The sequence below is a fragment of the Drosophila ananassae genome, chromosome 2R (assembly GCF_017639315.1).
Source record: "Drosophila ananassae strain 14024-0371.13 chromosome 2R, ASM1763931v2, whole genome shotgun sequence".
Classification (NCBI taxonomy): Eukaryota; Metazoa; Arthropoda; class Insecta; order Diptera; family Drosophilidae; genus Drosophila; species Drosophila ananassae.
Genome location: NC_057928.1, coordinates 4,792,677 through 4,813,724, shown reverse-complemented (window position 1 = coordinate 4,813,724; position 21,048 = coordinate 4,792,677). Strand labels below are relative to the sequence as shown.

The following is a 21,048-nucleotide window of genomic DNA, read 5'->3' as shown; positions in this document are numbered from 1 at the left end:
CACAAAATGCAACCAAACCCTCCAGTCAGCATTAGCATCAGCATCAGTTGGTGGGGCAATGAGAAAAGGGCCGGCATCTCCACCCTGACGATGGCTGGGTTGTCAATAAAATTGCCAACAGCGCCACAACCAAAGGGGCTTGCACGGGGCTGCGTGTGTCCTGCCAATAGGTAACTAGTTAGACAGCCATCGCAAATGCAGATTTGCATTTGTTCCATGAGCGCGATGCGAATACTCTGGCGGACGGACGGAGAGCAAGGCGGATACAATCTCCGGCACATGTACGGACAGAAATGGCGATACAATCATTTTTCTGTCCTGTCCTGGTTCCTGGGTGCTTCTCGTTTGCTTTTAAAATAAATACGTTTTCATTCGAACGGACCCGAGGTGGAGGCAGACGTACTCTTCACTCCGCTTGATTTGTCAACTTCACGCCCCCGAGTCCTTTATCCGCCACAATCCTTCCAAAGGGCCCATTCCCCATCACACCCCTTTTCCCATTACAGCTTTCATTCGTTCGCCTTGACAGCCCTTACTTACGTCCACCCCTACCCATCGCCGCCGGCACGGCTTAGCTTCTTAATGCTCTCCGCTTCCATTGTCACCTCGGACATTAGCCATTCATTTGCCCGACTCCGGGACTGCACCAGACGTTTCCATCGCTTCGTGACGAGTGTCTGCAAATATCTGCAGGACATCATTTTATTAGACTTACATGGCATCAGCTCCTGGGCCAGGAGCCTGAGCAGCCATTGTGCGACCGATATGTTGATTAGAAAAGTTCTGTTATTACAACAGATGGAGATTGAACGAGCACAACCCGTTTTAGCTAAGCGTTCAGGGACTAAGCCAAGGTAATCGGCATGGAAGTGGTCGTTTGAGGTGGTATTTAAAAGTGGCATAGCTCGCGCATTTTGAAGTGGCCCTACCCCTTAAACCCATTCTATGCCATGATTTTTTGACAAAAACAGGTTTATAGGAAATTACAGCGTCAAGAAAGAAAGGCTTAGTTCGGACGGAGCCAAAGTTAATATACCCTTGCAGTTAGGTAGCAGCTTATATTATCTCGGATCGGAAATAGCCCCAAGCATCTTAAAAATATCAAGGTTATAGGCTATGATTAGGCTTCGCTTAGGAAACACCAATTTGAAAATGGGCAACGGGCTCGATGGGCAACAGTTCAATTCTCCATATTGTGAAGAAATGCAGCGCCTTCCAAGTTCATAGAGCCAATATAGAGCTAAAATAATGTGTGCTTTATACATATAATAAAATACGCTGTTTTCTACAAATTGTATTAAAAAATTCATCTCAGAAAAGATAATATGGACTTAAGTACAACCTGATGACGATAGTACTCGATATTCATTTCCATCCCAATTTCTCAAAACTTCTTTTTAAAAATGAGAATCTCAAAACTATACATTTCTGGGAGAAGCTAAAGTGAGGTCTTCTATTGCCCTTTTCACACCCTTGTTGCTGCGCAGAACCAGAATTAAGCTCGCAATTAAATTGAAATGCGAAAACAAAAACAGGATCGAGGGCATGACAAAGCGAATATTACCGCTGAGGGACGCGACTGTGGGGTTAAATTCGTCACCCCTTCACCCTTTACCCGTTTACCCCTTCCGTTTACACGTGTTTTTGTTGTTTCTTGTTGTGTGTGACAAACCAACGACAATCACAACAGCAACACTAAGCATGTAAAAGTCACCTTTGGTGGTGCGGCTGGCTCGTTTTCGTCCTCGGAGTCGTTCCCTGTTTCAATTGTCATTGTCCTTTGTTTTATGTGACTGCAGTTTGCCACTAGCCGTGCGATTGTTATTGTTGTTGTCAAACTAATTGTACGCAACAAAAAACAGGGACTAAACATTTTTGTGTGTAAAACATTTGAAAAATTCTTGCATGGGGCAATTGCACTTGGTGCTCTTTTTTGGTATTCATGGAGGACTGCAGGAAAATGAATTTGAAATGAGCAAGCAGAGGTTGTGGCTGTGGAAGTTCTGCACGCTCTGCAAATTAACGACATAAATAAAAGTATATTCTTTATTGTTTGTAAGACTGTCCTTCCCCTGCCAGTCCTGATTCAGCTCTGCTTTCATTGCTACTGGCACGCTACGCAATTTAAATTAGAATTTACAATGGCACCGGAGAGGTCGAGCGAGCAAATGAAACGCAATAAATTATCGCATCCTTTTTGGTGGTTGGTCCTGTTCATACGTAAAATTCTCCCTCAGTTCCCCCTTGGCAGGTAAATTTAAATGCGATTTGTTACGGTTTTGGCTTTTGTCGAATTTCGGCAAAAGTCGCGTGCCTGCGAGGGTATGGGGTTCTTGTCATGCACCCAGTATCGTTAGGGTTTTCTGTAATTTTTGACTTTCAAATCCTAGCTTGAGAACATCCTCTAATTAAACTTTTGTCGGATCGAGCTTAGCAAATATACTTTCGTATTTATAATCGTAAGCATAAACTGAGATTCTTTCCATAATAATAAAAGAGATTTATACCTTTTAGATGGTCATATATAAGAAATTGAGTTATCGAAAGCTATTGGAGTTGTGGGGAAAAATGGAGTGTTGTTCTTACTTCGTGTGGAGCGTGCATTGGACTTATTCTTGTACTTTGATTTAATCAAACCAGGTCCAAGAAAATAAAAATAGTTCAAGTCTACACCCCAACATTAGAGGCGATTTACTTCTATTACATAATACTTTATTAATTACTTTGTAAATACAAAGTTAAAAGTTGCAAATACATATAAACTTTTAATTGGTTTTCAAATGAGCTTATAAAGTTAAATCCTTCCAGTTAAGCATTTAATCTATTGACTATTGCTGTAAAGTTTACGTGTCCTAGTTGTCAATTTTAATACCAGTTTTTGAAATTTATTTTCGTGACTTATTTAGGACTACTGGCCAATGATCAAAAAACAACCATCCCTTTTCGGTCCGGCCTTACAAAATGCTAATTAAAGTCAGAACGCAATGTAGCGGAAAAATGGGTTTCAGGCCTTGCTGGTCGAAGGAATAAAGCTTTAAGGTTAGTATGTACCGACTTCAGTAGGTTTTTGAATAAAAATTTAAAGCAGTCTCCCAAAAAATTACACTAAATTTAATTTTCCAGTTCAGTTCTCGTATGGTCCGGTGTTGCCTTCGAAACTGTCATTTCCCAGCTAGCTTTCTCGTTTTCCTCCATAATTCCCGCTGTTCTGCAATCTCCCTTTTTGCAGAGCACGGGTTGGTTTGGTGTCAAGTTTAACTGGCTCCTGGTCCGGGCTCTAGGGGTTTAGGTTTTGAGCTTGGGTTCCGGTTTCACAGTTGACGTTTTGCATTGAAATTAATTAAATCACAGCAAGCATCACTGCTCTCTCCCCAGCTTCCAAGAACCCAAGCCTCATGGTCCTGACGTCCTTGCGGCATCCACTGAACAATAAAGCAACATGCAGATTGCATTTTAAGTCCTTTAATTAGACTGCGTGAGGATGAATTCTTTGATGGCAAACGACAATAGTCTAGTTTTTCGATAATGGACCAGGGCTGTCTCTTTAAAAAGTTCATAGGGACCATGTAGAGAATTTAAAGGTGCAATGATTGCTAAATGTGGTCACCTAGCTCCAAAACGCTCCCACAAGAAACTGTTGCCAAATCATTTAAAATTGAAATTGTAGTCGGCAAGCAAAGTGTGATTGTGTTGTGAGATAGCTCATGTCCTTGTTGGTAAATGCATTATAGTTCTGAATTTAAATGAAGTAAAATCGATGTCATTGTTTTATTTCTACAAAATATGCACTTTTGTTTCTGTTGTTTCAGTTGTTTTTCGAATAATGAAAGTCACTCAATCGGAATATTTCAACTTATATGCTTAACAGTCTCGTAACACCCACACACCCGGGCACAAGCACAATGAAAAGTGAGCATTTGACAATCCAGGACCCCCGTCCACCGATTGCAACTGCTCCGGCCCCCGGGCATGCTTCCCATGGGACTCGCCAATTTATTTGTCACTCTCACTCGACCGTTTGAACAACCCAACCTCCTGCCCTCGGCCCCCAGTTCTTCCAACCCAATTGTCCGGAGCTGGCGTCCTTTGTTGACTTCATTCAGTTTTGCGGTTCATTTGATTTTTACTGCACAGTGCTTATTTCGCTTTGTTTCTTCATTGGCATTCTGTGCTTTCCTGATTCCCCAAAAGACGACTAGACCCGAAATCGAATCAATTCGAATAGTACACCCTTTTGGTGATATTTCGAATTGTCATCATTATAAGGTCGTTGTTATGTTTAATGAATGTGGAAAAAAGATTAATAAGAATTAAGGACTTTGCGGACACTCTTATCCTTGCTCTTTGGGGCATTGCTGGTTGGGAATGTGGTAAAGGTCTGGTGCAGCCCAGTAGTGGTCCACTTATCTTCAAAATCGTTCACTCCATGCTTAATTTCCACACAGTCACACGCAAAGACAATCGAAAGTGTCGCCGGAGAACTCTATTAAAAATCTTTTAGAGAGCTCAAGGATGAAGCAGATGATGGAGTGCAGCCAGCAGAGCTGCGCCTGAAGAGGTGGCAATATGCGGGCAGACAATGTCGGCTTTTGAGCTCCCCGGTAACTAGAGGGCCTCCGGAAGAGCCGTGCGCTCTTGGAGGTGGGTGCTCGGTGGGAGCTCGCCGTGGATGAAGATATTTATTTTAGGGATAAAAGGAATTCAGTAGGGCTTAAAAGTGCGGATGAGTGCCACTCCACGAGCGACGTAAGGAGCCAGCCAAGGCGAAGGATTCACCGTATGCAGGAGGACCAGAAAGACGAACAGGACACACACGAGCGACACTGACGAGGGCCAAGATAGGACAATGGCTTTCCGGGTAACACGGGGCTAAAGGGCGCGCGAAAAGTGCTCAAGAAAACACCGAAGAGTTGAAAATGACGTTAAAGTAAACAAGATAAAAATTAAAAGCGCCGGGATGGGGCACAGAGAACAGGGAACAACAGGGAAAAAGCGGCAAAATAAGAACAGGCTATGGATGAGAGGGGCTCAGAGGCTCTCAGAGGAGGGTCTGGCGGCCTGGCTGCGTGGTGTCGGGATTTGATTTAAAAATGGAGTGGCATTTAAATAAAAATCTTGTTGCATATTTACTGGCGCACAAGCGTCAACGAAACGAAGCGACAGATGAGAGCAGCAGCCGGAGAGCAATTTGAGTGCAGCTTAATTGTCCCTCCCACCGGGTGGCTTGGCTTGGTACTGGCGGCTTTTGACCCGGCTCCCAGTTCCCGGCTTCCAGCTCCCATTTGACCTGCCCCTTTTGTCCGGCTTCTGTGTTCTTTCTTTGAATAATTTAAAACTACCAAAGAGTATGCAAATGTTTCCATTTCACGAACAGTCCTGCACGCTCGACGCTCAAATCTGGTTCAGGCTCAGTTGTTACTCTTTTTTGGCCTACTTTTCACGGAAGTCCCCCATGGAAGACGAGATCAGTTCTTACCAACCGGGAAATCGTTGGCTCTTTGCGTTTCTAAACCTTGGATCGTTGTGGTAAGCTCTATATCAGTAATTTGCGCTAATGGCACTTATGCAAATTTCGAAATCGTTATTTCTTCGGTACCCAGTCGAAAGGCCTGCCATTGGACACGGATATCTTCACCTGCCTGCATGCTCTTAGGCCTGGACATATTTGAATGCAAATTTATGCGAAACGTGTCAATGTGCTAACAACCAAAATAAACCTGAGCCTTGCCAAAGTGCGACTGAAGCTGAGAAAGCCAGAAAAAACGAAAGGCGGCAAATAATCCAAATCCCCGCAGCGTGACTGGCTGACTGACTGACTGCCGCAAGTCTACAGCACCGTGCTGGTTCTAGTCCTGGGACAGGGTCTCTTCTTACTGATTGACGTGACCAACGTTCGCTGCGCCCTCTAATCCGTTAATAGAAACATTAACGAGACATTTTCCGAAAATTATTTCGGGCACGCGATGGCAAAGTAGGTCCGCTCTCCAGCACGTCAGTCAGTCAGTCAAGTTCAAAGTGCAGAGGGCGCAAAGGTAGCTTGTAGCTGGTACTAACGTGTTTTCTGCAAATTTTTAGAATTCGGGTCGGAGGGAGGGCGTCCGTTGCTGCCACGGCGATCGTTAACCCCTTGCCTGCGAATGTGGTTCTTGGGTTGGCCGCTCGGAGTCCGGAGCTGGCGAAGGCTGCTTCTTCACAACAGTGCCAATCAGTGCCCGTCATGCACTGGTGGTCGGGTGCTGTTCAAGCAGCCCGAAATAATTGCATTGTAATGTGCAAAGTGTCAGCCACCCAGGCCGCCCCTTCCAGCCAAGGCACTGGCAGCCCAACCCCTCCTAGGGGGCTTGCATGTCGGGTTGTTTTAATTTTTGCACGTTCATCTATGCTAGAGGGGCTGCATGTGCGCTAACTTTATAGCAGACACTGTGCAGCGTACACTGTGTGTGAAGCAGTGTGAGTTGGTAATTTCCAATCTCAATTCGCAATCGTTTTACAACATTTTGCTTTTATTTTATGCCAAAAAAGCTGCTATCAACTTTTTGAATGGTGGCCCGGACCGATCCCAGAGCTCTCGTTGCTTTCACAGGAGCTCCTGCTCGCAACTCGCAGCTCGCACTTTATTGCAGTTGGCTATTTATGTGTCTGCTGCAATTGCAGGGAAGCTAGCTGAGTGCCACCCAGGGACCTTTAGCTTCAGGCTGCCAATGTGGAGTGGCAGTACCTGCACCTTCCCACAAACCCGACTCCAATCTTTGGGCCGGTCAGCTAGTGCCCAATCAGAGAGGGCAACATCCTGCTAATTAGTTTGAAATCAATGACCAACAAACGCCTCGAGGCAAGCATTCCCAACTAGATGGCATTCACTTAAGGTGGCTTCCCTAGAAGAAACTCCAATGCGTAAATGGCAGTATCCTTAAAGACCATGGAGTGGTAATTTTTTTGTCTCTTGTTTTCCGAAAGTGTGATGATAAACGCGATTTTTCAGCCTGGTCTGTCTAAAGCCCCTCCAAAAGGACGGACTATTTTTCCAAGTAGGAAAAAACGGGGCACTATTGAAAAATCGAATGAAGAAAAAATTTGGCAAACATTAAGATGCCTGCATAGAACAAGATGACTGTTCCCCATCAAAAAAGCTATCGGTTCCGAGCGCCCCCTCTACAGTACAATATACACATGATGTATGGTTAGGAGTACTACGTAATCTCCTTTTATTGGTGTTTTTTTGGGAAAAATTTGTTTTTGCCTCATTTATTGAAGCCACAAATCGCATCAAGTTTAGGCAGAGCTGAGTGCTGCCACCCCGGCTCGGTGATGATTGCAGATGGAGCTGGGCTTGCTTGGGAGCTTGCCCGTCAAACCACAAAAGTGAGGGATACTTTAGGATTTCACCTTTTTTTGTCAGCCTGGCGCAACATTTTTTTGACCATAAAAATTTGACCAAAGCTGGTTATAAACGTAGTTAATTAAATTGAGTTTGGAAATTTGGTTTAACGACTTTATTGCCTCCCTTTTTATTGGCAGCGGTTTGGTGAATAAAACACACAAAGGTTTTTAATTATATTTAAACAGACGATATTAAATTTCTGTTCGAATTTTTCCGGACTGTGGTTGCCTTGGGGGACGCATATTAATCCACGTGGCATTCAACTTTCAACTGGAATTACGATTTTTTTATTCTAATGGAAGGATCTGACAACCAGAAGATGTCCAATAACAGAAAATAGATGGACATAACAAATTTTTGTTTTGCTTGCGGTCCTGGATTTTTCTCTTGGCTTTGCCATTTGCAGGCGTAATTCTTGAAAATGGTCAGGTAATTTTTATACCATTGCAGAGGATATTATGATTTTGGTCAAAAGTGTGCAACTCAGTGAAGGAGGAATCTCCGACCCTATAAAGTAATATTTTCTTGATCAGGATCGCCTGAGTCGATATGAGCAAGGTCCGTCTGTCCGTTTCTACGCAAACTAGTCTCTTAGTTTTAGAGCTATCGAGTTGAAACTTTGCTCACATCCTTCTTTTGTTTGCAGGCAGTATATAAGTCGGAAAGGGATCGGTCAACTATATCCTATAGTTGCCATATAACTGATTGATCGGGAATGCCATAACTTTGGTGTTTTTTAAGTTGGGTTGGGAATTTCCACACATGTTATATTTGGCCAAAATATCTTATGTAAAAAATTCATAAGGATCGGCCGACTATATCCTATAGCTGTCGTAGAACGATCGAAATTGGCATAACTTTGGTGGTTTTTAAGTTAGAAAGATGGAATTTGGTACAGATTCTATTTTGAGTAAAATAATCCAATTTGCGAATATCATATATCCGATTATATCCTATAGCTGCCATATAACTGAACGATCGGAATTGGCACAAACCTTAACTGCAAGTATAGTATATCAACTTGTTTTTCTTGTTCTTTAAAATGTCCGCAATCTCTGAATTTACATCCTGTAATGTTGTTTCTTAATAGGTGATTAATAGATGAAAAACTTAAGTATTTTCGAAAACATAGTAAAGTAAATACAAAAATGGACAAAATATAAATGGGTAAAAAGACAAACTAGACATATTTTTTCATTATGGAAATGACCTAAAAATCGTTTTTCTTGAATAACTCCTGAATTTGAAAATTTGCACTTTCCCTCAAATATTTCCCTAAATAATAGATTTTAACAAAAGTTTGGATAAAAATGAACTTATGATGTGAACAATTCCGATCATTTGGTGTGTCCCTAACTTAGATCGAACTCACACAATTTTGAATTCTTCGGTGGTTCTCGGGCACACTGAGGCCAACGTTTCGTCACCTACTGGGACTGTCGTTCACTGTAAAAACACATATAAGTTGAGGCAGTACAAAATAGTCCTATGCGAAATTAATACATAAAGAAAAGTTTGCTAAATGCAGAATTCATTAAAAGAGTAACATTAATGGAATTTGACATTAAATCAGTTTATGATATTGTTTGGAAACACATATGTAAATGGCCATTGTATTTAAAAAGAAAATATTTACGTTTATTTCGATTTGATTACAAAAATGTGATGTTTGACATGGCACTGTTGACACCTTTCTGGGCTTCCCTTTTGTAATTTTAGCGCATCGAATACTTCGCAAACACGCATCATTTTGTAAATTTTTGCAAATAATTATAAAAATTTGTTTGAGCTCTCATTGATTTCCACACCCCATAAGTCAATCGAAGAGTGCGTCCTCGAACCTGGAATGGTTTCGCAAAACAAAGAACCGCGGGAAAAGCACGATATGGAGCTCCACACTAGCTGCGCTATTTAACAGCTTCGAGCAATTGCGAGCGTAAATCAAATGCCACATGCCGCACTGGCAGCCGTGGCAGCTCCAGCACTTGCTTTATTTCCATTTTTTTATATTTGAAACTTAGGATGCAGCCAGGCGAAACGCCATCCTAGAGAAGGGCTCTTGGCCAGCGATTGCCTTGCGCGAGCACGCTGGCTAAGGGCCTGGGGTTCGGGGAACGGGGCCTCGAATATGTCACGGCCACACTCCTGGAGCGCAATGATGAGGATAGGAGGTTGCCTTGGCCCGTCCAATTGGCGCAGTGTATGTTGCTTTGGAGCTCTTTTATGGGGTGGAGCAGGAAGGGACAAAAGCTTCCGGATACTGCTACTGCAGCTCAGTCATACAATTCTGATTTATTATTTTGATTCCTGTTACTTCGCTACCTGCAGAGTGTAGCCAGGACTACCATTCCTTCGCCATCCCCCACGCACTGCACCCAGTGCCTTGCCATCGTCGAAGTTCTCCTTTATTTTTATTCACACGGTTTTCTGGTTTTATTGCTCCAATTACTTCATGTACTACTCGGGATCCCCTTTTCCTCCTGTCACAGCGTGGCACTCGAGTATATTTAATATTTTCCTTCCTGGTACTCCGCTCGTGCTTTTATTTTACTCTTTTAATTTATCGTGTTTTTCAGACTTTTCCCCAGATTCGATATAAATATTTGCAGAGATCGGAGAGAGCAAATTTCCAACTACAGTAGAATTGCTGCAAAAAATTTTATACTTTGATTTCAAAAATAAGTAAAAATTCGTACCATTTTTTACAAATTTATTATTGTATTTTGAAGTTATCCCAAGTGAACTTCTTTTTCTCTGCCCGAAAAAAAGGCAATTGCCTTTTTTGGATCTTTGAATACCTTATTCAAAGGTATAAATTTATACATTTAAAAATAATTTAATATTTTGTCAAATTTTTGCAATTATTTTTGCCGTAAATATGCTTTGATAGCGAACTTAGTTTCTGCGAATTGGACCAGGCCTGTCTTATGTAAGCGGTAGGTCTTAGTATAGTTATACCTGCATTGATCAGCTACAACGGCCGAATCAATCTAAACAGGTCACCTTATGCTTTTTTCTGAAAGAATCCTTTTACTTTTAAGACTAGAAAATAATGCTATTCTAAAGCTATCTGAAGCGATGATGATGTGAGCTCCCATGGTAAAACATATTACAAATGTTTGCATAGGTGTGATTCAGATTTAAAGCCCACTATCATATCAAACACCCTCTATTGCTTTTGTCACCCTGTGGGGATAAACTGTTTCTGCCAACAACTTTCTAATTTTATTTAGCCATGTTACCCCTTTTTTTGGACGCTATTACCCCTTTGTCTGTTCTTCTGTTTCTCCAACCAACAATGCTCTGAATGCAAAACGCTTAAATGCACATAAAATATACAAAACTAACTTATCGCAGGGCATAGCTTAACTCACAAGCACCCTGCTCTGGCTCCTCCTCTACGGGCCCCTCCCACCATCGCCACGCCCCCTGGCCGTGTGCCACTTGCCATTTTATATCTGACTGCACAGGAACAAAAGCAGTGACAATGAAAATGGCGCGGAGGAGCACCACCCAAGCGTTCCTTGCTCTTCAATTGGTCCAATGGAGTTTAGGGTGTCAGCACTTTAAAGGGCCTCTGGAACGCCTTATTTGACTAAAACATTTTTCTGTTATTCAGCGCTTTCTCAGAGAACCCATTCTAAATTATGTAATTGGATTTGATGTATGTTTTTCTTTTGATCAAAAGTTTCATCTATTACTTAAAATGGAAAGCGAACTTTACCGATATTGAAGCATTAATATTTTGGCCAAATCAAAACTATTAAAATTGCTTTGATAGCACACAGTTGCTACAGATACTTACTAGTTTTTAAAGTATCACTTACAATATTTTCGAATTTTCCGATCGAAAGTCTGAGAGCTTAAAAATATAAATATTACCTACTAGGCGTAAGCTGTGCTTTGGGGCCTGTGGTGCCCTTCGTCACCTACGTGCTGAGCTTCGCACAGTGATACATAGTTCCGCATAACCCTTACTCAGGTCGCCCTTTGCGCTCTTCGCTAATGGCAACTGTTGAGTGGATGCAACAAAGCGTGTGCTCTTCGAAGGGTTCATGGGACAAGAGACGGCAGAGGCGAACAGTGTTGGGTGGGGCTAGTGGGTGCAGCTGCGGCGGGCTGTGTATGAATTCATAAAGAAGCCCCCGCCAACATCGGGCGCGGCAATGGGATTGGAAATGAAGACCGGCGACTGCGGCAACATGTAATTGCGTATTTTATAGATATGCGCGGCCCTTTCAAGGAGAAGCGGGAGGGGTGCTGTTGTATCTACCATGCGCTCTGTTTGCCTGTGTTTGGTGCGGAAATGGCAGCCGGTGTGTTGCAAAATATAACAGCAAGAGCAACAACATCACGCATACGCCATGTTGCGCCACTTAAAGTTTTGGCGTATACGTAATTTTTATTTTACGAGCAAACAAAAACGAAAAATAAAGAAAGCAGAATCCAACTCTGCAAAATGCATTCAGTTATCCTCCAATAACAAAAATGGGACGCAGAGCACAGAGAAATTTTAATTGCTCAAAAAGCATTCATAAAAGACCACACAGAAAAAAATTTCGTATAACCAACACCGACTTATCGTTAAATGAATTTGATTTATTCAATTAAATCAGAATTAGTGTAATTACAAAAAAAATATGTCTAAATGTATTTACATTTTTTTGCAGCTATTTCAAATGGGATTACAAAATCCAGCTTGGGGTTCAGTTATTCAGACCCTATTAATCTTGCAGTATTTCAAAACCATTTAGAAAAATTTCTAAGTGTTCGGATGAGAACATACCCAATAAAATGTCAACATAAAGAATGTACAGCACAAACTAAATAAGTTATGGTGATGTTTTATTTTTATGATTGTTAATTCAAACAAAATTAAATCAAATTACAAAAGATACCTGGCTTGTAGCTTGTTTAAAATTTTTTTGTTTTTGGACCAAACAATCGCGAGGACCAACAAGGGTGTCCAAATTTTTTTGCAAAAATCTGCAACGAAGTCTCCGACTTCGCCGATGCCTGATTCAGTTTACTCAGGATCCGAAGCAGTTTTATAGCTTTGTAAAGAATAAGCGTTAACATGATTCTTTTCATAATTCTTTTATTAAGAAAAGGCGGAACTCCGATGCTGCCAAATATACATGTAGAGGCATCTCTAAATTGTCAGCGGTTTTAGACATATATTTAAAAAACATTCTTTGCCTTTCTGCTTTCTGAAACATTTTTTTTTACGGAGCCAAATTTGTCACTAGATGCAGTTAAGAAGCAGCTTATATGTTATATCGGGCCGGATATACCTGGCCCATCCTTTTAACAATTTCACTATTAAATCACGAGAGTGTTTTAAACATACATATATACTCTGATTTATTATCTGGGTGTTCTTTTAGATTTAAAACATATTCCCACAGTGGATATTCACACAATGGAAGTCCAAAGACCCCTTGGACTTGAATTCAATGACTCCATATTACTGAAGGCTCGTATATATAAATATAACTCCGTTTGATACTGGAGTATGGGTCATGTGTCTGCAGTCCCCAATATGGGGTTCATCAAGACCGCATTGAATCTGTACAAAACAATTCCTTACTGTTGGCTCTAAGGGGACTCAACTGGGATGCAAATCTTCACCTAACCTAGCAGACTCCTAATAATGAACTTACAAGCCCTTAACAAACCGTAGAACGATGCTGGGCGTCGTTTTTCCACATAACCTCATTAAGGCTATGCATTTACTAAAACGCTAATATTTTAAAATATCTTAAAGAAGGACTTGAAATTGTAACACTCTATTCTCTATGCCCTCTATGCCCATCATGACCCTCTTTAAATATTATGTTCGAGCTACAGTGGCCTCTATCGCATCTTCTCTCTTGCTTATCCTTTAAATCTTAAAACAACTATAATGAGTTTTATTTAAGTGCAGTAATTCTTCTTCGTTACCTTTCTCATAACATCTTCTAATAACTCGAATCTATCCCTGCGGATCTATCCGTTTGTTATGCAGCATCGTCCTTCGGTCGGATGGGTGGAAGGTGGGCTATATGAATGCAGCGGGAGCTGCGCGAAAAATAATCCTTTTCGACACCAAACGAACCTCTGCAGGAGCCGCTCTATAGAGCCAGCTGCGAAATGCCCTTGCCCACACTTGTGCCCATTTTCGCATTTTATTTTCGGCTCGTTGTGGAATGGGGAAAGTGAAACGCTGCTGCATCTAAATAAAGAGGAAATACCAAAAAGCGCACGCAAATGCGCACTTTGCCTTGTGTGTCCTTCCAGGCTCCTTTCGAGCGTGCCTTGCCGTGTGTATGCATTATCAGCCATGCGTGGAAATCAGGACGTTCGCGTGGCAGAAAGGCTTTGTTCACGCGGTGCCACCAACTAATGATTATTATGATAGTCATCACTTGAGGAGCGCTCCAAGACTGACAATAGGTGTGCATCGGCATTAGAGTGTGAATCTTTTGATAACAAATTCTGGATAAGGGCTGACACACAATTGCGACCCAAGCTGGATAAGCGATTCTACGATTTTCAGCATTTCGGCTTAAGCTTTTTAGCTTTACAGACAATTAAAATGAGATCGTTCTCGTGCTGAGCTTGGTGTCAGGAATCGGTCATCTTTCAGGTCAGTTAAATTCAAAATTCTCTTATATATCTCTCTCTTATATATCTTATTAAAAAGTATGCGTTTCTGTTCCGTGTTTGTGCTTCTGTACATAGCCAGAAAACTGGAGAACCGAAAGGAAGGACGTGAGCTCAAGGACCAAATGCGGCTGGAGGGATCCTCGGTGCATCTTTCCAGGCCTGATATACCCCGGGCTCTGCGGAGAAGGGAGATGTGCCGGCACTTACTCAAAATATTGCCAAAGTGATTAATGCTAGCTTAGTCCCAGCCCTCTGTATCGCCGACGACTTCTGCTTGTATTTGAAACTCAACTAATAAAGTCTTCGCAAAGTTTGGAATGTAAAGTTCTGTAGATTACTGAAAATAAGCCAAACTTTCAGCTTGGTGTGACTTTCGTTTAGGCTTTGCCGAGGCTCTGCCCATGAAAAGCACAGTTTGTATGGCGAACACAGACCAATATGGGGGTGGTCCCCATAAGGACATAAATTACGCCAACGCCAATGACAATGATGACAATGAAATGTGAATCCGACCACCCCCGTGACTGTGTGTGAGAATGACAGTTAGTCGGGCCTGTATTCGGCTGTCCCTGCCCCTGCACTTGTCGCCCATTGTTCGGGTGTCCAAAATTTGGTGCCGCACAGCGGCAATGTCAAGCATTGTAGTTTCCGAACTACAATGAACTCCGGTAACCTGTGTTCGTTTTTGTTTGGCCGGGCAACATAAGCAGATTTGGGGTAATGCATTCAATCACAGTCTGGGCAGTGGGAAAGCGGAACTGGGAAAGCAAGGAGGATTAGGCAAGGAGGGCTAATGAAACTGCCACCACTGCCAGTAACATTCGGAAGAGTAACTTTTCACAACCATTTTATTCAGATAGTAAAATACCAAAAAGTCGCGAAACGATCACAGAAACAAGCAAAAGGGCTGCCGCAGAGCAGGCCAGACGAGGTCCCGCTTTATTCGTCCGCTTGATGTTCTCCTTCATGTACATGATGGCCACCGCGATGGGCTGCGTGTTCTCGTCACGATGGGTCTTGCTGCATAGGTCGAAGAGCTCAGTGGTATAGTGGAACGGAAAGTTGAGGCAGTGCAGCTGGGTGGGTCGCGTTAGGGGCTCCTCGTAGTTGCGGCCGTCGCAGTAGAACTTGCCCTCGCTCATGACCACGCTGAAGCAGCGAAAGAGCGGCGACTCGTAGAATGAGATGAGGATATAGGAGACGTCCTCGGTGTCCGTTCGCTTCCAAATGGCGTATGGAGCACCGATGGCCGGGATGCGGTCCTTGTGCTGCAGGCGGGTTTCTTTCTTGTACGTGCTCTGGCAGACAAACTGTAGAATGTGGCCCTCGATGAAGGAGCAGTTGTCGGATGTACAGAGGGCCGGCACTGGTCCGAGCAGGAGCAGGAGCAGCAGCAACAACGGGAGTGGAATCGGGAGCAAAGACGAATTCTGGTTCTGACTATTTTTCGGGTTCGGAGATGGAGGCGGGCGGAGCGAACGCAGAGCATGCCGAGGGTGCTGAGGAGGATGGAGCGGCGGGCAGTCGATCCACTTGATATTCAGACTTCGTGCGCTTGAGAGGCGCACTGGCATTGCTTATAGGCAAATGATTCTTTGATCATTTTCGAAAAATTTGATGGGAATTTCCAGGAAACTAAGAACGGCAAACTGACTGAACGATCCCCACGCCCCCTGCTTGACAAGCGTTTTTCTCATTCTTACTCCGGCAACAACCAGCTAACCCAGGACCAAGCCATCCCCCAGGGAACTGCTCGAGTGGCACCCGATGCCTGCACCGGACCCCGCTTTGCATAGTAAAGCGCAACGTTTTCGAACCTAAATTTATAATCCATACCGCAGGTCTTTAAAAGGGCTATGATGTAGGAGTATCTTTTTTTGTAGCAGTGGATTCTTTCCGAATCGATGTGTTCCCCAGGAGCGTCGCTTTGCGAGCAGTGCAGACAGTTTAGGCTGAGGGTGACATTTTCGCACGGCGAGATGGCCGAATGGTGAAAGGATATAAGCATTTGAGGCATAGGGCGCTGCCTCATCCAGATCCAGTACGGCGTGCTTGCCTTGATCAACCTGTCTCGGAAGCTCTGTTTTATTTCGGCACCTACCTGACCCTTACAGGCCAGTGTAAACGGATAATCGTTCTCCAGCATAAACTCGCACTCGTTGAAGGACATCGCGGAGGAGACCAGGAACAACTGCAGGGTGAGTACCAGCTTGGAACTCATGGCTGTCTGAGTAGAGTGTTTCGGGAAAGCACTGACGTAAAAATCACTAGTAAAAATATGCGAAGCAGATCCTAGTCAGCATCAAGTTATTTAAAAAGGATAATCCATCTGACACTTGATTATTAAGAAAGGAATTGAGCACTTTAAAAAAGATAATCGATTTTATTATATATACACACGCCGATTTATATTATATACACCCCGATGTTTATTATCTCAATTTCAATGGCATAATATTATAGTGAATGTTGCAAGCATAATTAGAACTCGTTTAAGTTCTATCGTCCTTGAAGAAGTATCCCCTGTGATTTTCTGGATATCAAAGGAGCCGTAGTGAAGGATTGGCTGCTTGGCTACTTCATCTCCGCTTGTTTCCCGGCTCTGTCCAAGACATTCTCTTCTCAGTTCCATGGGGTAGCGTAGGCTGAAGTCGAAACAGTGAATAGTGGACGGTACGAATTGCAGCTCAAGAGACTGGTTCTGACTCTCTACTATAAATGAGTGCCTGTCAGGATAACTGGGGTTTGGCACTATCTTGAGGGTGGCGTGATCCGCTAGGGGAGACGCGTGAAACGAGGCTAGGACGATCTGGCCCTCGTCGTCAGATCCTTCCCAGATGCTGAAGTGGGAATTCTGGGGGGCCCGGCGGTCCTTATACAGCGCAAACATATCCTTCGACACGGAGCCTTTGCAAACGAAATTCATCGCAACATCTTTGATAAACGTACAATTGCCAGTGCTGCGAAATCTTAATGATGCCACAAACGTCCAAGGGATAAAACAAAACATAAAAACGAGTGCGCACCCCTGGTGCATTACAATGAATTTACTTGTGAATTTCTCTTTTTCGAACAGTCCGGATTCCGGACACTACTTTTGACAGAAGCTATATGTGATTGCTCAGGTGGGGCTTGAACCAACTTGCTTGGTGTATCGCTCACAAGTAACTTGTGTATATCATGGAATCACCATGGAATATCATAGAATATAAGTGACCCTCGAGCGGCGTCATAGTTCCGATAAAACCAAAGAAGCTCAACGTCTTCAACTCATAGAAAACTCTAGTCAAAATTTCAAAATATTTTTCCAACGCAAAGAAATTTGTTCATTGGCTTACTATATATGTAAACTGAACTGACTCTGAGAAGTCTCTTTGAAATGGGTTTCACCCTACAACGTACATGAAGCTAAAGTTTTTAATTGTTGGTCTTTCCTAATAATGCTACAAAGCATTGTTTTGGTCGAATCAGATATGCTTTACTTGTTACTTACTTCTCCCACATAGATTATTTTTAATTGTTATATAATTTTAGATAATATAAAATAGCAAAACTTTTTCATATTGACAAAAGTGTTTATATGACATCAAGGATACGATATCCTTTTCAAGCGTAATTAGCCTATTCTGAAATTATAATGAGTTCTGTAAACTTTTTAACTAATCAGAAATAGATGAGCTTCTTGCATGTTTAATCAACCCTCTTCTGCAAAGTGCTGCATAAAACGTTTGAAAAACATTCTTTAATAATTTAAAACCGAATCAAGAAAATGGTATGCGATAAATTGATCTGCACCTGGAGTGCCAGGAATGTAAGAATTGAAAGCTCGTCGAAAACAAAATGGCAAATTGAGAAAAGAAATACGGAGTAACGCAATATCTCACACTTATCCTTAACAAGAATTTGCTGATTTAACTCTTTTTAGAGGCTGTCCCTTGTTCCTTATTTTCATTCTGCTACTGAGTTAGTTTTCTAAATTGCATTATGTGTGTGTACTGATTGAATCAGGTGGTGCCATCGAGAACGGCTGAATAAAATTCCCGACTTCAGACTATGTGGAGCAGGTGTATTCCTGGCTTCAATAAAGGGACAAAGAAAGAAGCCGGGAGCTCTTGTCAATAGCCTTTCCGAGAGTCACATCCTTCAAAAATAAAATTTGAATTTCATCTCGGCATTCCCCCTTTTTCTCTTTGTAATTCTCAATCTGTTGTGTATCACAACTGAGGTTGCTTTTTACAATAAATTTTGAGACATTCAGTCGCGGATTGAAAGTCGTGTTGCCCTTAATGAATTTTTTAAATTTGGATGACTCGGAAGACTCCCTTTATTAGCAGAAGCACTGGCAATAAATGAAAAAACAAAAACAATGCCTTAGTATTGGATCATACGTAGTTTGGATTTGAAGACAAGTAAGTTTCTGAAACTAAAGGGGACCTGCAGAAATAATTCCATTAGTAAAATAAATAATCAAAGGCCAAATAAATGATTGAGCAGCATCAGGAGAGCTGACTAGCAGAGGGCTATGTGAATGTCCTTGATTGCGCTTCAGTCCTGTCACTGCCAGGGATGCCGAACAAAACTGGGCTGGGCCATCGCGTGCGACGAAATGCAAACACCCTCATCTTCTTGGTTCGGGCCTGCTGAGGTCTCCAAAGACGTCATTCTACTGCGGCCGACTGAATACATATTACATGAGCCCGCGCTCACATATTGACCCACTCCAACGTAGCACTCCCATTCCACTCCCACACACGGCAGAGCCACTGACTCTGAGCCGCCACCTGGGCAGAGGGGCCTGTGAGTAGTTTCGGTTAATAAAGTCAAATGCCACCAAAATCAAAAGGAAAATGCCACTTACTCCTAATGGCATCCAGGCATCCTGGCAGGCTGACATCGATGGGTGGGTGCCACGCCTGGCAGATCCTGTCTTGACAACGACCACACCGACGACACGACTTCGGCTCACTTGAGCCACGTCGATGGCGACGAACGCGGCTGGGGGAGGCCGGTGGATTTTTAATTGTATTAGCATCCCTCGGACCGAGATCCCTGGCCTCAATGGACATCTCGCATATCGGTGTGGCGTCTGTGTGGCGCTTAAGTGCGTGCCGGGTACACCAAATATTTGATATTGCCTTATTTGATTTGGCTCGCAGATTGAGCGGGGCTTTTACCTGGGGTTGGGCTGAGTCCAGCGAAATGCAAATAGTTCCAGGAATGCTGGTTAAGGCGCATTAGAGCCGGGTCCAAACACCGCAATATGGCCTAATGGAAGGACCGACTAGAAGTTTTGATTAATTAAATTGTCCTGTCGTTGGAAGCATTTGTACGACTCATAACTTTCGCAAGCACTTTCGACCTAAAGCAAAGTGTTTCAGACCACTTATGGGTTTCAGACCACTTTTACAAGCCACAATCGGAGCCGAAAGAGTCATAATAGTGTCAATGTCTTCTTGAATTTAAATGTGGAAACCAATTTTTTTGTATTAAAAAGGATTTGTTTGTAATATTGATGAATCATGAAAAATATTAAATTTTCAAGCTACAATAATTTCTCAAATCGAATAGTCGAAAAAAACCAGATTAAAGTCTGCACTCAGACACTTAATTTTTGTCTAGGCAAGGTAGGTTGTTTAATTGAAAATAATAAAATATCTGAGAAAACCACAAGCCTTAATAAAAACTAAACTGAAATATGTAGCACAGTTCAATATAGGCTTTCAAATAGTCTGGTTGGCCTCTCAGAAATGAAGGATTGGCCAGGGATAGAAGCATATTACAAAGGACCAAGATTATTTAATGCCATCTTTCAAAGAAACCGTGCGTGTATACAAGTCGTCTGTGGCAGCCAGAAAATGTCACGAAATTGATATGGGGCGAGTGGACGAAGTGGGTAAATGAAGCGTGAAACTTTAATGGGCTGCCTTCCGAACTAAATCCAGACAGTTCTCTAAGCGCTGCCTCGAACGACAATTTGATAAAGATTCAGAAAGAAAAATAAAATAAAACTAATCAACGTCGTATGTCCGTTGATTTTTCCGCGCAAGCAACACAGATATACGAGCTCAGTCTTGGCCAGATAGTGGCGATGCGTGCCAAGGTGAAGTTAGGAAACAATTTTCTTTTGGTTTCTGTAATTTATTGGATGTCATAAATTGAGGGGCGTGTAGGGGGAGTGCCTTTGAGGGACTCAGGATGTAAAGATTTTGGAGACTTGACAAATCTCTTAGCCGACAAATTCTTTAACGAAAACTATTTCATTTTTCATTGGCAGTCCAACAAGCCAACCACTAAGATAGTTATTGGCTAATGCAGCGAGAAGACTGAGCAGACGAGTAATTTTGAAACGCCGAAGACAGGAAAAATTGTTAAGTTCATGGGGAGTGATGCACGCACCAAATAGCTCTTTTTAATCCACAGCAGCTGTTATTGTAGTGACACATCTACTTAACATACTTTCTCGCTTCTCAATTTTTAATCGGGCTTTTCAAGCCGCCTTTTCATGGGCTGGAGAGGCAACGCAGGACGGAAGCCCAAACTCATTATTTTTATTAATATGATTTTCCTTGCACTTCATTCCGCTTCACTGCAATTTGTGCATTTTGTAATTTTAATTTTCATATTTAAAGCGGCGTTGCCAGCCAGCCCCGGACGATGACGAGATGGAGCTGACGGAGCGCTCCACTGTCAATACATCTCATTATTCCCTCCGATGAACAACATTTATTTGCAATTATTTGTTTTAAGCGTTCACAGCCCTGAGGGCTGTGACGGGCGGAAGGAAACCGTCACAAAGGAGCTGACGACTGTCTGCCGAACTTTTCAGGGTAAATTACTTTAAGCCCTTCTGGGAGCAGGGAGCTGGAGGCGGATGAGCGGCACCGGGATATCGAAATGCGATGGAAATGTGTTTTTAATTGCTGTCAGAATGGGTGGCTCCGCCAACTGAGTGTTGAATTATGTCAAACAAGTTGTCAACCGAGCGTACGCGACCTCGGCGACACACTCTACGGATTTCG

The 21,048-nt window shown here is 42.7% G+C and overlaps 4 protein-coding genes and 1 long non-coding RNA gene across 5 annotated transcripts in view; 1 reads left to right on the top strand and 4 right to left on the bottom strand.

The window, feature by feature from the left end:
* LOC6506099 overlaps window positions 1-21,048 on the bottom strand; it is a 152,394-nt gene that overhangs the window by 23,724 nt on the left and 107,622 nt on the right. The window lies entirely within an intron of this gene.
* LOC116655799 lies at window positions 13,796-14,353 on the top strand. The gene is made up of 2 exons (XR_004310860.2): window positions 13,796-14,009; window positions 14,105-14,353. It is a non-coding gene; the product is annotated as an uncharacterized LOC116655799 (long non-coding RNA).
* Window positions 14,860-15,713, bottom strand: LOC6506101. Its single transcript, XM_001958514.4, has one exon. The coding sequence runs from the start codon at window positions 15,601-15,603 to the stop codon at window positions 14,878-14,880; it is 726 nt and encodes a 241-aa protein (XP_001958550.2). The 5' UTR covers window positions 15,604-15,713; the 3' UTR covers window positions 14,860-14,877.
* LOC26514789 lies at window positions 15,706-16,352 on the bottom strand. Its single transcript, XM_014910178.3, has one exon. The coding sequence runs from the start codon at window positions 16,248-16,250 to the stop codon at window positions 15,729-15,731; it is 522 nt and encodes a 173-aa protein (XP_014765664.1). The 5' UTR covers window positions 16,251-16,352; the 3' UTR covers window positions 15,706-15,728.
* LOC26514125 lies at window positions 16,435-17,192 on the bottom strand. Its single transcript, XM_014910092.3, has one exon. It carries the CDS (start codon window positions 17,064-17,066, stop codon window positions 16,473-16,475), a length of 594 nt encoding a protein of 197 aa, XP_014765578.1. The 5' UTR covers window positions 17,067-17,192; the 3' UTR covers window positions 16,435-16,472.

What these genes read in the sequence shown, in the direction of transcription:
- LOC6506101 (XM_001958514.4), bottom strand. Translation starts at nt 15,603, where the DNA reads ATGCCAGTGCGCCTCTCAAGCGCACGAAGTCTGAATATCAAGTGGATC.
- LOC26514789 (XM_014910178.3), bottom strand. Translation starts at nt 16,250, where the DNA reads ATGAGTTCCAAGCTGGTACTCACCCTGCAGTTGTTCCTGGTCTCCTCC.
- LOC26514125 (XM_014910092.3), bottom strand. Translation starts at nt 17,066, where the DNA reads ATGCACCAGGGGTGCGCACTCGTTTTTATGTTTTGTTTTATCCCTTGG.